Raw genomic sequence first — 16,634 nt, 5'->3', positions numbered from 1 at the left:
TAAACACACAGAAGCCGCTTGCTTTCCTACACTGTACGTAACACACTAACAAATCACAGTGTGGGACTCCGCACACCTAACTGTGGATATGTTAGAAGAATTTGTGATAGACTTGTTTCTCTTACTCACGCTTCCTTGAATTTTTAGGATTCACTGCTTAGGGAACTGTACAGCCCATAGTATATCTACTCTCATTGAACTGCAAGGATGCTATGCAAGCCTGCTGCTCCCATACACCTCTGTGGCCTCCTGACAGCACCTCCCTTGCCTTTGCTGGAGAGTCTACAGCATCCTTTGCCTGCTGAGAGAATAGGCTGGGGAGGAGGCAAAAGAGAGAAGCTGGGAAGGTACATTAAAAAAAAAGAACCAGGGAAACCTAGAGCCCTCACTACTAAATACATCTACAAGTCCACAAACAATTGCCATACGATTCCCTGCTCTTTGGACAACTGCATACTGTCCAGAGCAAAGCACTCTGTTGGTGCCTACAGACTATTAATAATAGTAAGGTATGTGCTACAGCCGTGGGAGGGCAGCAAGGGGTGGTGCTCCTTTGGGCTGGCATAAGGATGGATCTGCTCCAGGCTGCCTGCCAAACTTATCGGAAAACCTGACTTTCCAGAGGCCACAGCAGGATGCTTTTCTCTAGCCTGCAGTATTCTTAGGAGAGCATTTGCCTCGACCAGGCTGTGCTGAGGCAACGCAGGGGGAAAGCGCTGCTGCCTGCTTTCTGGCTGCCCCAACTGGTACTGCTGTGTCTGGATAAAAGGCATCACTGCGCTCAACTGCCTGCCCTGCCAGTAAAAGCCTCTACTCCATACTGCCCTGCCCCTGGGGCTTTTACAGGGGTCCCTGAAGGCAGCGTGTGAGCATCTGACAAAGAAATTAGTCCAATTAGCTGCTTAACCTGAAGGGAAGCAAAGGGACAGCAGATTATGCAGGAATGCATATTCCAGATTATGCAGGGATTATTAAAGTTCATTCGGGACCACTGCAAACATAGGGATTAGGACAGTCTCACCTCAGTTCCTGATAGTAGACTTATTTAGGCTTAGAAGGGGACAAAATCAGTAAGCTAGTAGTGAGGAAAAAAGGGGCTCCAGGGAAAAAAAAAAACTTGAGAGACGCTAGCGTCCATCAGCACACAATTTAGCAGGGGGAGACATGTCCAAGATAAGTGAAGCGTGTACTCATGAAACACCCATTGCAGTTGAAGTTCTCAATCTCCTTTAGGTTCCCCACACACCAGCTCCCTCTGGGATGCAGTGCCTCCAAGCCAGGGCTCTTCCTCTCGCTTGAGACGCTTGACAAACCGCAGATCAACTGCGTACAATGTCGCACAGAAATGAAATCCTAGATTCCCGGCTTAGTGAAAAGGATTGCAGGCAGCTAGCTGCTAGAACTGTTACTAAATATGTTGATGTTTCATAACACAGTTTCCCCTGTGTACTGCTCGTGCTCCTGGTTTGTGTAGAGCAGGACAGTCAGGCATCATGAACACTTGCTTTTGCACAGATCTGCTGCAATACCTCATTTCGACCAGAGGAGCTGATACAGGCTTCCCAGTTCACTTCTCCTGGCAGCCTACGCTAGCGGTTGAGATGTGCTATGGTGCACTGAGACAGAGCCCAGTTCCCTGCAAAAGCGCAGATGGAAAATTTATACCTCGTCTCTATACAGCCTTCAGCTTTCGCAGTGCTAATACTGACTCCACAGGTAGGAGATGTAATTTAGCTTCTGTGTGTACAGACTGGAAAGAATTTGAGATATCATCTATTTTGCAGAGGATTAAGGCTATTAAGTATCTATCTTAAGACATCAGCCTGGATTGCAAATACAAACCTGCAGTTAGGATTTCTAGGGGCACATCTTCTCACGCTGTGTGATACACCAAGGGGTTAACCTAAGCCTCGGAACAATGTTTTGAAACTAGTTTTGTTACGCCACTGTCATCTTCTAAACATAACTTTGTTTTCATTTAAAAAAAGAGACAAATCCTTTGGAAGTTTCCTCTGGAAAAAAAATATATTCTTTGAGATTGTCTTGAGGATTCCTGGAAGTTTTTCATGTGCTCTAAAAATCGCTTCTGTAAAGCCCGGTACAGTCATGCTTCCTTGGCTGAGACACCCGGCGATGACACGACTCTGCATTGTTCTGTACTGGCTGCCCCCAGGTCTACAACTCCAGGTGATCCTTGCTGATCGACAGCAACTCACTGGCTGGCTGTCCAAATAATTTCCACACAACTCAGCAAGCTGCTGCTTTCAGAGAAAAGCTTAACTGCATTGTCACATCCCTCCAACCTAATTCTTACACAAACGAGAAAATCTGTGAGCACAGCACTGAAACGCAGCGAAATGCCTCTTTTCCTGCAATGGTTGGCAGAGTGCATATTACTTTTCAGCAGATGATATAATTTTGTGCTCGGACACTGGAAATATAAATTTCATAATAAAATAATACATTTCATAAATTTATATAACCAGTGACAAATAATGACACATAATGTAAATTTTCCTGGATAGCCAGGACCAACCACAGTTTCACTTTACGTTTAGAGTGCACCTTTGCACTGGCACAGCCGATACTCTTTATCCAGGACTCTATTCCAGGACTCTTTATTAACATTTTCCCTACAATGGCTGCCACAGCTGAGCTGCTCTGCACAGATTTTCTGCTCAGTATGGGGGGGGGGGAATAGAGGGGGCGTTAATTATACAGAAAGATGGAGCGGGGCCAGGCAGCCCCTCTGCTGAACTGTCTCCTACACACACACAGCCTCCTTCCTGCTGTTTTGCAGCGACGAGGATCACCTGTTGGTCTTGGCGCGCGCCCAAGCTGGGGCCTAGCGGAAATGACAGAATCAGCGAGAAATGAGAGCCAGCTCATATTGCAGCTACCCAAATGAGGGAAATGCAAAAACAGATGACTGCAACGTGACCTCGCGGCTGCACACGGCAGAGCCAAGAGGGGGTGGGGTACGGGAGACTGGAGGAAGAAGGAATATATGGGGGAATATATGGGGGAAAGGAGAGAGAGGAAAAAAAAAAAGCCCATTAAAAAGAGAAGCTTCTCTCTCTGCTGGGTCTTTCTGCCGCTCGCATTCGTCACAGCAAAACCATTAAGAGAGCTTTTCTCCGTATCAACGCCTGCCAACAGGGAGAACTCGCTCCCTTGCTCCTGCCCCTGCTAGGCATGTCGGATATTTCCATCTCCTAAATAAGAGATTTCGAATGGATATTCAGGCACGCGGCAGAAATACTGTGCCTTTTCCAGACAGGCTCCCCTCTGCACTGCCCGGTGACACACCAGCGGTTCAAAGAGCACTCGCAGATTTGTGTCTGGAATTCCCCTCGCCCACAAGAGCTGCCTTCAGCACAGCCTTGCGCTGGATGCTACTTGGGGCAGATGCAGTCTTCTGCAGCAGAAGAATTAGGCACCACTCGCATCTCACTTCGTTCTTCCGCGCACAAAGCGGACAAGTAATCCAATACAAAAAGTAACCGTTACTAACTGAATTTTAAATAGAGTATTTTTATCATTTAAAAGGCAACAATCCAAGCTGTAATTGCACGTTACATTTCCAGATATAACTAGCTTCAAACAATGCACCGGAAGCTCTTGGAATCCATAGTTACGCAAAGCAGTAACCATCCTAACATCCCTAACTTTTAGTGAAATTTCTCTAGCCCCTGTAGTTCAGACATGTTTTAACATAATAAATGCACACTCTCCCATATAGTTTAACAGCCTTTAAATGGGCTTTTAAGAGATTTTTTTTTACCTAATAATTCTTAGAAACAATAACAATAAAAGCAAGAAAAAATTCTTAAAAGGAAGTTTTTCCTCTCTGAGAGCATTGGAATGGACCCTCTGAGCTTATTTCTTCCTGAAAAAACACTTCATGAATAATCAATGCACATTCCAATTCCGGAATAAGCACCAATTCTTCAAACACGCAGAATATTAAGCAGTTTCTGTGACTTTGGCCTTTAAACTGTAACAGTTTTTGCCTTGCCCTCCTCCGTTGTGCAAGCTTCCTCTATTTCTGTTCTTTCTAGCAACTAGGTAGGTAACCAGAAGCAATATTTGAGTAGTGGGAGCAAGCTGGGGCTAATTTGCACTTTATGAATTATTCAGACGCTCCTGATTCCTGCACCTGCACCGACGCAGGAAGCTTGCGAGGAACCGTCATTACTCTTCTGTTGGGTTTACGCAAGCTCGGTTACCGCTCAGGCACTTCGTTCTGTAACTGAGGGTTTCAGACCTCGCACTTAAGCAGTGGAAGGGGTGGGGGCGGGGGGGAAGAGAAAAAAACGAACTCACATTGTCAAAACCCCCTCTGCCGCCCCAAACCCAGGATAATCATTGAGTCCCTTCTGAGACAGACAAATTGCAGTTTGTATCAGAACGCTGAATTCATCTCACATATGCTAATCCAGATCACAGCTTCAGCAGAGAAAACTGAACATGTGCATGAGCTAGTCTCATTGGATGTTTACTCAGCTGTATTAGACTGCATGTTTATACTTTTCTCGCGCTCAAAGCATCAAGTATTTCACTTGCTAAGTTGCTCCCTAAGGCATCCTTCTCCACAGATATAGCTCAAATAAATTCTCTCCTTGGCATTCTGGCTAACATCCGGGGTACGGACAGTATAGTATTATTGGATGATTCTAAACCATGCTTTTAACAAGGTGGATTTAAGGAGCAAACCGATCTTTTCCATCTTTATCTACTATTATCCGGGTAAACAAAAAGTGACACCTAACTGTAAATCCAAATATGACCCCTGAATCTAGACAGCCATGAAGAACATTTGCAGAGAGCAGATGCAAACAAATTAGTACTATGAACATTTTAAAATAAGTACGAGATATTTTGAGTTAATATGCTAAAGCAAGCAGACCATGCATATTAAAATCAGCAAATACTGTCTCTATCTCATTGTATCTCCTGTCCATACCAGCACTGAGTATCTCTGGGTCTTGTCCTTTATTAACATGCCATCACCAACAAGTTCTTCAGTTAAAACACAGTCTCATTAATCACAGGCAGCTAAGCATCATGCCTTGTTTAGTTCAGTAAAACAGATCTGCAGCACCTGATAATGAAACCTCTTTAATCCCCTGTTCCAAAAGAAGGAGTCAAACACAAGTGTTAAGTATTCAGCAAGGTTCAATCCTTATCAAACCTTCAGTCTTCTTCTTTCTATGCCTAAAGAAGTTAATTCAGCTTCCTTTCATTGCAGAATGCACTGTTGTTTCTACGCTGCTGCTATCTCACTCCTATCCAACAATGGGTTCTCTGGCTCTTTTTTAAGGTGTTTTAATCAGGCATGTAAACACGTTTTATTCTTTGATGCTCCTTCGTTGAGCATCATTAATCCTCAGCATGAAATCAATAGACTGAAAACATTTAATTACGTCAAAATGCAACATACAAATCCACAAATGACTTCAGCTCATCACACAGAGTGAATAGCTAGCAAGTTGGAAACTATGCCTTCTTTTTGCCTTGGGATCTAGCAAACCCTAAGCTGGTCTTTCATAGAGTAAACAGATTCTCTCTCTCCAAATACCCGCCATCAGGTGAAGAAAGTTGTTGATAAAGAAAACACAGGATTTTGAGTTTCCTCTCTCATCTTTTTTCATGCTTTGTGGTCACATGGGCCTTATGAGAAGAACTTATACTTGTATACTTGTTTTACAGCAACCATTTGAAAGTATTCAATTTTAAACAATTAAAAAAAAACCCTTAGTAACTGGGTTACAAAATTTAGGAAAGGAAAGGAAAAAAAAACCCCACAATTGTTTAACTTCCTTTTTTTTAACAGCACACATTGTTTCTCTGCATAAAAAGAATGCATAAGGGGCAACAATCACAGGCTTTGTTTTCACAAAGAGAATTTGCTCTACTCTGTGTGTGATTTCCAAAGTTGCTGGGATACAGAAAGCGACAAGAATCTCATTAGTGCGGCAGAAATTACGGCTGAGATGTAAAAACTAAGAATGACCAATTCTATCCTTTGATGGGCAAAAACAGGTAAACGGATACTCCAGAAAAAAAGGAGTAATACTTGGATTTGTTATATTACACAACACTGCAAGCTTGCGCATTTGAATGAAGAAAACATGGTTTGAAAGGAGAAATGTATGGAGAAGGTGTGGAAACCAGTTTGCTGCAACCCTGACTTGGCAGGCAGGGACCCAAAAGCCTTCGTAGGTCCATGTCTGCAATCCTGTCCACAAACCCATGAGCGGTCCTACCCCATGTCAGGCAAGTGCTTAAACTAATGAAGTCCTTTGCTGTTGAGCTAGGACTTTTGTGGCCACTTATCATGGCCCATGTTCACAAATGCTGGTTCTGGAAGGTGCCTTTTTTCCACCTACAGGCAAGGCAACTACCTCAACTTTGCCTTGGTTGACAGACTTTTGAGGCTGGAAGCGGTGGTAACTTTTTGCATTGCGGCCCTGTGGTCAGGTCACTTACCCAGAGCATGAGGGACTTGGGTCTCTTCTCAGACTGACAACTCAGCATCCCCACATCCCAGAAATACCCCAGCTATCAGGACTTTGGGTTGTTTGCACAAGTTTCCATGGAAGCTAAGCTACTCTGCAGCAGCAAGGCATGAACGACAAGTCTAAATGTTGAGCAGAAAAGGGGCGTCCTGGCTCTGTGCTAGAAATCTGGGCGCTCAGCTCTAAGTGGGCAAGAGTGAAAGCTCTGTTTCATATCTGGGGATGCTTCTGTTCTAATGCTGCTCAAGAAAACACAGCCAGCAATCTGCTTAAGTAGCATTCAAGCTCTTCTTACCAGCTTTCCTTTTGATCCTGGGACTTCTGCATCCCTATCTATCTGGCGGTCTGTTTTCAGTAATACGGGATAATATAAGAGACTCCGCTGCTCCCAAAATAGCATGCATGATTAGGCCAGTGCCACGGATCCTACTGATTTAAACACTTTTCTGAGACGCTTGCGCTGAGAACCTAAAGCTCACGTCTCCCCCCTTCATTGGTAAGCCAGTTATGAAACTCTTCTGCAAAAGGTGGGGATATTGCTCCTACTGCTACCAGCTGGTTTTTCAAAAGAATAATCCCTGCTCCATTATCATGCAGAAATGGCTTCGTGGACTATCTCTGAGCGAAACAAATCCATTTCAGTTCCTCCTGATCCCCACAGAGTCAATAAAGAGTTACCGAACGTAACCGGACTGGATTCCTATGGAAGCACTTAAGTTTCCTAGACAGGCAACGAGGAGGAGTATATACACCTAACCCAGACTGGTAGGATCTCCTTTGTGGTAGCACCAGGGGCATGTAACTCTCTCCAGTAATTTTATGTAAGAACTCAGGTGCTTTAGCTCAGAGGTCAGAGCTAACATTAAACTATAGGTATAAGTTGGTTTCTAAGTTAGGCCTCAGTATCAGGTACGGTGCTTTTTGCTCAAGTATACATTTTTCTTCCAAGTTTTATGAGTGTGAAATAGAAATGCCACTGCCTCCAGTGTAGCGCAACATTCTCTCACTATAACTCACTGAAGGAATGAAAATTTCATAGCTAGAATGACTAATCTGGACTTTACTGTAAGTATCTGCAGTTTTAGCTCATGATTTTGCAGTTTTTCCCACTGAAAGTAACATTTATGCACTGAGCTGCATGGCGAAAAAGCATAGATTAGGGAACTACTCCAAATGCTTTGGCTATCCTAGAAGCATTAATTTTTCATTACCTCATTTAGGGAGAAAAAAAAAAAACTCAGGTAAAACAAAAGTATGTAATGAGGACATTCCAATGAGGCAATGAGATCAAGCATTTTCTTATGTCAGTACTTCTAATTACTACCAATAACATCCTATTTATTATAATCCAATTATTCTTTATCCTTTTCATTAAAAATGATCAAGATTGTCTTCCTAAATGTATCATTTTTTCTATTCACAGAGGCTAGATTTGCTCATAGTTGAAAATAATCACAAGTTTACATGCAAGAGATTTTTTTTTAAAGCTTGTGTTCTGAAGTTACAATTTAGTCCTGAAGTTGAATTGCAAGTACAGACTTCAGCCTTACATTTCTAATGACTTAATGGGAATCTTTCGCAAGTGAAACTTGTTAACAAGCATAATTTGCAATGCTTATTTTCTTTTAAACTGGTGACAAATGAGAACTACTACATTTAGTTAGCCTTACAAATGGCAGGAATAAAACAGAAAAGCACAAACGTTTGTCTTTGAATAGTAGAGGAGTCAAAGCAAACTATGGTGAAAATGGTGTTCGGCAGGGTAATTCAGATCAGGAAAGTCATCCAGCTCCATAGCAGCTTGACCCTAACATAGCCCCAGAGGCAGCGCTACAGCTGCCAGCTAGAGATCTAGCCAAGAAGCTAGCAGAGATGCGTGACAAAAAGCCAGCACTGAACCCACATGCCAGTGCAGGAAAGCTATATTCCAGAATTTCGCATCTGGGTCCTCCAGCTGCCAAACATCTCGCATCTGGCCAAATCTGTGGAATGAGGTGTTAAAAAGGAAGAACGGGGGTAAATTATACGGGAGCAAAAGCAGTACCGTCTGCAAGACACCAAGGGTGAAGGAGCACGCTGTGCACGCCAAGGTCTGAAATTCATACATAGTATCACTTCATCACCAGTGAAATACTTTTGGATCAGGAGGGGCCACATGAACAAAATGTGAAATGCTCACCATTTTACAGGAAAAGAACAGTTGGCATGTATGAACTGGAGCAACAGGCCAAGCCTCTGGCCAGGAGGTCAGCAGATGCAGAAGATTTGTGTGGGATTAGTACTCTAATTTAGGCACTGCACTCATACCTAAACATTAGCTACCTAGTGAACTAGTCTTCCCAATGTGAATATCTACATATACTACACAGATAGATAACTGAGATAAGTAGGTGCTTCCAAAGACTTCTGGACACACATCCTGTTTATCCCGTTCTACGTATCTCCGTCAGGTGGATCGGATCTCTCACTGGAGTCCCTCAAAAGCACCCATTTACACTGAAGTGCAGTCACTTTAGGAAAATGGTTCCAGGGACTCTTATATTTTAGCTGAAAATTCTAAACACAGTATATATCAACTGGATCATGCTGTTGGTGACTAATTTGTAACCTAAATAAATGCATTTTTTATATTGAATGAGAGCAATGTGTTTGCTTCCATCTAATTTCAGAATGGAAGGATTAATTTGAGGAAAATTTATAGCCTTCAGCAGGTTTCATGAGCACAATAAAAAGAGGGGAAAGGCGCCTACAGAAAATGTTTCTCCAAGACTTTGTGATCCATTTTGTCCCCCCTACATCACAAAGAAAATCAAATATCTAAGAAAGTTTTTGCACATGCATAATTAAAATACTATAATTAAAAGTATAATTTAATGGAAAAATAACTTTCTTGAAATTTAATGGAGAACTATAACTTCATTAATACAAAATTGAAGAAACCTAAACTGGAGATGCATGAAATTTCATTCAAATGAAATATATACAGTCACAGAACTGTATTTAATTGTAGCAGAGTTGAGTTCTGACAAACAGTTATTGTTCCTAAACTGTAATAGCTCCGTACTCCAAGAATCAAGACCAGCTGTGATGAATTCTCCTAGCAATGCAAACAGAGTTTTAAGTGGACCATATGAATTCATAATTTCAAACAATGCACTGACTTAAATACTCATTGGCGTCATTTCCACCTTACACTCTACAGATCATGGCCTAAATGAGGTGGAACTTTCTTGAACAATTTGGTCCATTATTTTAAAAAGATATAGAAAACACCATAGTCCTCTTCCAAGTTTCTGGTTGAATTAGCAATTACTTGCCTCACGAATATATTACATTACCGTCTCATCTCACTCCGGTCAGAGCCAACAAATGTCTAGTGTTGCACAAGCAGTACATGAGATGAATCATGCCTTCTTCATCTACATATAACCCATTCATGCTGTTCAGACTGTCTTATTAGCAGGATCTCATATTCACTGTTATGGATGGGGCCTGCATATTCACTTAATAGACAGGTTACAATGTCGAAATGATAAGTGTAAATTCATAAACATTTCTTTTTTGAATTGACAACATAACCCTCCTTCATAAGAAGTTTTCATGTACAATAGAATTGCTAATGATAGCAAATATTATTGCTAATTATAGTGAAAGGAGCCGGCACCAAAAATTGTATCAGAAATACGTATTTACTGAGGAAACACAAAGCTTTGGCAGATTAGTGGGATCTTTTCCAAAGAATCACTTCAAAATTGCACTGATGTTTTCAATTAGATCAAATACAATTCTAAGGATTTTTTTAACAAACATATATTCTCAATGCTTCAAATTCTCAAATTCTGTTAATAATGTTAAACTTTTGCTGCCAAGCAAATGTTAAAAGGTTTGTATTGGCTTCAAAAGAGAAGATGCTGTTGCTGCTTTGGAAATATCTGAGCAATAAGATTCTGCAAATTTTTAGTATAAATATCCCTGTTATAAGCAATTAACTGCAAATTGGAGATAGGAGTAGAATTGAGGAATGATTTCTCTTGACTGCTTAATAGCAATTTGAAAGTATAATTGCTTTTAAACATTCCATCTTCTTAATTTTCTTATGAAGTTTAGACCTACTGATAAATGTGAAGAATTAGATTTCTTTCTGCCACGTATTTGCTTATCCTCAACATATGAAGTTGTTTTTCCTTCTGTACTCCATAGATTTAGGGTCCATGGATTACTAAAAGTACAGAAGGCAGTGAATTGATGGGTTCACACTCATTAAGCAGTGAACACAACTCCAAAGGAATCTTTTTAGGGGTCCACAAAACAGGTAAAGGAAGGGGGAAGGACAAAGAAGCAAGCAAGCACGCACTAAGAGTCGACATTTAATTGCGTGTGGTTTTAAAATCCAATAAAGCAAGAGCAATTAATCCAAGAACAGTAATCCTATCAGTGTTGGTATATGATTCTGCAATATATGACATCATTTCTACCTGCGAGGTGGACCTGAGGCACCTATTGACTTCCAATGCTTGCTGGATTTCACTTGAACGTGAGCTCAGCACTCTGATGTAGGGCATCTATTAGGCACATTACATAGTACATTTTTTAAATTTTGGTCTCCTTGAAAGCAAAGCAAGGAGATATTTACAAATACCTTTTCCTGCATTTTACAGCTCATTATAACATAAGCTATGTGGATCAGCATTAATTTTGTAAATCTTGTGTAAAATGAGACATACATTTAATTTCAGTAGGCTACTTTGGACATTTTTAACTGCATTATCAAACATCAGACATAATTTTTTTTATATTTTCGTATTTTATTTAAGAGGACTTGGAAGATTTCCCATAATGCACACCACCACCCAGGTAGCCCCAAAAATCAAATTCAGACTTTGCCCAGCCCCAGCCATGACACAAAGAGGGAAAGAAAACTGAAAAGAACTGCTACTAGACTTTGTCAATAAAACAGAACATTGCATAATACACAATAAAATGCTTCATACCTGGAGTTGAAAAAACGAAAAGGGTTAACAGCTGACCTGGCACAGCCCCACATGCTCTCTCTGGAAATTGAACACAGACAATTAGGAATTTTAAGTTACCCCAAACAATTGCAGGGGACTTAAGACAAACTTGAGGAACACTTACTGCAAGTAAGCACATAGCCTCAGTGTGGAAAGGACTTAGAATTTTCCCATTCACTTAAAACTCCTTCTTAAACTGAAATTATTCTGTAGAGGTCCAAAATAATACTAAGGAAATCATTAGGAGTTCTGCCATTAATTTGCATGGGAGCAGAGTCAAGCTTAAGGGCCCAGGTGTCACTTGGTGTTAATTCTGGATCACGGTGGATCACATTTTCTCATTAAAAAATAGTCATCAACCAAGACGAAAACGTTAACAAGAATTTAGAGCAGGCAGCCATTGCACAAAGAGGGCATAAAAGCAGGAGTGAACTTCCACTCTCAGCATTCTGTCGCTTAAGTAATATTATTCCCAACACATCACTGAAAAACTAGCTATTAACACTTTTTCTTTAAAATCAAGACTCCAGGGAAAATCTGTAATCTTTCACAATATTATTTGGAATATTAAACATCACCAACATACTATCTAATAGATGTATAAACTCTTACGTTGTCATTTGGAATACATGTAATATTCCTTTTCACTGACAAATTCTGATCTACGTGTGCTCAAAAAGGAGTATTACACATCTGGCTTCCTGAAATGGTTCCACCTCATTTAAAAAACAAAAACGTAAAAAGCCAAGTTCATGAATAACCCCCTTCAGCCCGTCTCTCTGTGGTTTAGTCCTCAAATGCGCCGTGAAATTAATCTGAAGCCAACGCCCAAGAAACTAGTAAAAATATAATAATAATAATACAAATCATAAAAATGTTCTAGCACACTAGCAGTGGAACGCATTTACACTGGAAACCTATCCTTTAAAACGATCTATTAAAGTGGCCAGGTCGGCACAGTAATTTTTTGAAGTGAAAAGGAAAAATTCAAAGTAATTTCTCTTGATTTAAATACTTGCACTTTCCTTTAGCCCTTGGAAACCTGTGGCCTGGTGCATTTTACATTGCAACATTTAGAAATAATCTACTTTTTTCCACGATTTTGCATTATGTCTTTAAAACCTCTCAAGTCGCCTTGTTAGAAGTGTACAGCACATATTTTTTCTTCTACCGTTTGTTTGATTTTCCTTTCAACCGTTTGTTTGATTTTCCTTTCATTAAGTGATAAAATTCTGATAATGACAGAAATCTGCTATTAAGATGACAAAAGGACACAAAGAATTTTCATAACAAAGTCAAATTTATTAGGTCCACTACATCCATGACACTGGCTTTCTCCCGTCCTCTTTTCCCATTTACTGTAGAGTCTCTTCCTTCTTAAGAAGCATACTAGAGCTAAGTGTCCCATGAATTCACTAGATACAGGTTTTATTTCAGAGTTGCACCAGTATACAGCCAAAGGGCAATGGGGCAAAAATCTCCCCCACCCCATTAGCCTTCACCTGAAATCAACAGGTACTGGAAAAATGGCAAGTGGAAACCATAACAGTGATCATTCACTCCTATGTCACTTAGTTTATAATCATCTTTTAGTTCACCCCATGTCTTCTTTCTGCTTCTTGGAAAAATAACTGTTCCTAAAGCTACTACAGAAAAATGATATATCATCCAGAAATCATCACTCTAATTTCTGTGTAATTCTTTTCATAGAGGTCCCCTTTTTAACAAATAAGGAAGAAGGCAGGCAAACATAGTCGGTGCGGATGATAAACATCTGCATGCTGAATTTTTGCTCATGGGAAATTTAGCAAACAACTAAAATTCTGGTCAGAATCTACAGTATCTGGGCACTGAAGTGAAAGACACCCAGAAAACCCATCCTCCACCTAATCCTCAAAACACTAAAACTTTCTATTTTCCTCTTTGTTTGGCCTGAAAGCCAAGGATGTGGCTCACATACGGAGATGGTGCAGCCTGAGGTGGCTGAAGAGTTTACTGCCGATCACTGGCTGCCCCACTCTTACTCCTCAGAAGTCTGAGCGGTGCAAACACAGCTTACTAGCCACTCTTTCCGGTTAAACTGCACCTTAAAACATCATTCAGTAAGCCGAGGCAGATCAGGAATGGACCAACAAGCAGATCAAATGCCCACCCCTTCAGGTCAACAGGGACGTTTCAGTGCCTGCCCAAGCGCAAAAGCATGCAGTTGGGAAGCTAAGCACTTACTTCCCACCAAACCTCTAAAAGGATCCAGAAACTAAGAGTAGAAGTGTCTAAACTTGCCGGTGAGGCTTGAATCTTACTTGTCTGTGCTCTGGAAATGGCTAGGACACGCCTGGCAACACAGATTCAGCATGAACAGGATCTGCAATGGTCACTTCCCAATCCAAAAAGTGGAGGAGGATAAAGAAGAGGATAAAGGAGGTGGTAAGGCCATCCTGCCTATCTTTTGCATCATAGCCTAATGGTTCAAGAACTTGCTAACGTAGGAATCCAACTTTCTGAGTCAGTACTCCAAACACTAGGTTTTTAATGCCAGATGTAGGTGGCTATGCAACTGCTGCCTCTAGCTGCCACATTTTTAAAATACTGAATCCTCTCCTGTGATGCTATTAGGAAGAGGAAAGGGCGCTCTGTGTTTTAAAACAGGTAGAAGCACGTAAGCTCAAATGACACGAATTGATCTGTCATCTTCCACAAAGGGAAATTGGGAATGTAACTGTTTTTCTCAAACTTTGCTTTAACAAACAGCTAAGGGTCAGATGCCCAACCTTCAGAGGGAAGAGAGATGACCCATAGCCTTGTACGTAGCAGCTAAATGGAGCTGGGTCTAGGAAGCTTGTTGCTCTGCATGTTGGACTTTTAGAGCGTTTAACACTCGCCGTTGACTACGCTGAGGGAGCACTGATGCCTAATAGAGGTGCTCTGAAACACTCTACTGGAGCCAACATCTATTTTATGAAACACTTCCACTGGGCCCCCAAAGTAGGCAACCTGTATCTTGTCTCAAGTGTCCGGATTATTACAGTCCCTCTTTGTTCCGAGTACATGTAGTATTACAAGCATGGCGTTAGCATATGGGAATAGCAGTATCTCTTTGCCATACAGTATATTAACATGTATTTAACCTTTATAGAACTGCGTGCGCTTGCTAGGGAGCATTATTAAGATTTAAATACATTCCCAAGCAAGTGGAAAACCACATTTATTTTGACTGTGTGTTAGTAGTGGTTTAGAATCTCAGTGAAATGATGTGGTGACAGACAGCAAAGTGAGGAAGTGGAAATGCTGGGTGCAAAGGGAATCACCTAGAGCAGGAGAACAAAGCACTTTGAGCAAATACTTTATTATGTAACATCATCCTGCTACTCTGCTGTTGAAACTTTTATGATTGAGAATTCTGTGTATTTTGTCATCATTATTTCAGTTCTTCCTGTTAACTGATTTATAAATGGTTTGACTCTTTGGCCTTAATAGGTGACTGATCACAACGGGATAGCTAGGGCTATCAGCTCTTAAGACAAACACCAGGATGACTTCTATGTTAAGTTACCTGTCTATCTGAGAGCACTGCGTGCTGCTGATTTATCATGCACTATCCGAGGCCTATGTTAAATATGATAATTTAAATGCAAATACTTTAGGGAGATATTTTGACAAGATGAAAACTCCTGCTGACTTTTAAGGAGTACCTAAATACAAGTATTTACTTCTGGGCCTGCTTGCAGGTTCTGTTTGTTTCCAGATTATTTCATTTTTCAGGCTCTGTTTACAACACTGGAGATTTCTGCCACAAGCAGACCCCACAGACAAGCTTGAGGATGAACAACGTTCAGAACAGCGTTAGATCTCAGTACCAGCAAGCCCACTCCCCGCTGCCTGAGCTGAGCAAAGGCTACATGCCAAGCAAGGGCGGCTTGGCTGTTGCTGCCTCCTCCTATCTGCCTTGGTCTCCTCCTTATTTCCTGCCTTCCTCAGGTTTCACATTTCCTTGCCGCGCTGTACCCCATGCCAGCTCGGTATATCGATAAGGGTAAGTAAATAAAAATCTTATCCAAACCTTTATCATGACTGTAATGATGAAAGTGTTGCGCCTGACTCCGAAACCTGTGACTATCGTTACTTCTGACGCACCTCATGATTGACGCTATCTCAACCACTGCCCTACCAGAACTGTATGTTAGCCTTCAGTTCCTTTCATCATGGCCCAAGTAAATTCTTACGTGTGGTTTCTTTAAGTCCCAATTATCCCTCTCTTAATGTGTCCAAAATGCTAATATCCATGTCCTCAGCCACATCCACATGCAGAATGACACCTCGTTGTCACTAGGGCTCAGCACAAAAATCTCTTCTGTATTCATCATCCAGGCACGTCCTTCACTCCTGTTTATCTGAAGCCTAAAGAGAATTTGCTGTGAGAGATGAGGTTTTGGTGGAGTCACTATTAGTGAAAGAGGATTGAACTAACAAAGGGGAAAATCTAAGATAATCTTTACCTATTATGCAGGAAAAAGAAGAATAGAAAAAAATATGTATTTTTTTACATTCCTGTATTCACATGCTCAGTCAATTATGACTCAGCAAGCAGTGAACTCCTCTTATTAGTGCCCTCCCTTACATGCAGTTTATGTATTTGTGATCTACACAGCTTTTCTGTGTTTCTGCATGCATTGATCTGAATAGCCAGGAAATATTTTTCCATACATCAGTATAAGCACTGCTATTAACAATTAATTGTGCTGCATGTTTGCTATTAACAATTAATTATGCTGCATCACAAAATTGCAGGAATTGCCTTACGGAAAAGGAAAGATAAAAACTTATCTGATCTTGATAATGAAAAAAGAAGTAGTTCTGGCTCAAGTGACAGCAGAGGACAATGCTCTTTCTGTTTCTTATCAGTAAGTCAAGGTAGCAGTGCACTGAGGCAGTTTTATTGTGGCTTTTCCTGGCAGTGTTCTGCTGTCTAGTCCACACCAGTGAGTACTTGCCACAGCTCTGAATTTCTTAATGCGAGCCGCTCTGCCTCTGCTTTCTGTGCTGCTGTAGAAACAAAATACAGAAAAAGCTGAATAATGAATCACTGGGGAAACTATTGCCA

General features: G+C 41.1%; 1 protein-coding gene across 17 annotated transcripts in view; it reads right to left on the bottom strand.

The window, feature by feature from the left end:
* KLF12 (KLF transcription factor 12) overlaps positions 1-16,634 on the bottom strand; it is a 277,654-nt gene that overhangs the window by 76,378 nt on the left and 184,642 nt on the right. For 14 of the 17 annotated variants that reach the window (XM_068929636.1, XM_068929641.1, XM_068929646.1 and 11 more), the window contains one exon: positions 11,513-11,572. The exons of the other annotated variants lie outside the window; for them this stretch is intronic. In XM_068929636.1, coding sequence (XP_068785737.1) covers positions 11,513-11,572 — 60 coding nt within the window. The remainder of the gene's footprint in view (positions 1-11,512; positions 11,573-16,634) is intronic. 17 annotated transcript variants of the gene reach the window in all.

This window comes from Struthio camelus, chromosome 1 (assembly GCF_040807025.1).
Source record: "Struthio camelus isolate bStrCam1 chromosome 1, bStrCam1.hap1, whole genome shotgun sequence".
Classification (NCBI taxonomy): Eukaryota; Metazoa; Chordata; class Aves; order Struthioniformes; family Struthionidae; genus Struthio; species Struthio camelus.
This window is presented reverse-complemented; position numbering and strand designations above follow the sequence as displayed.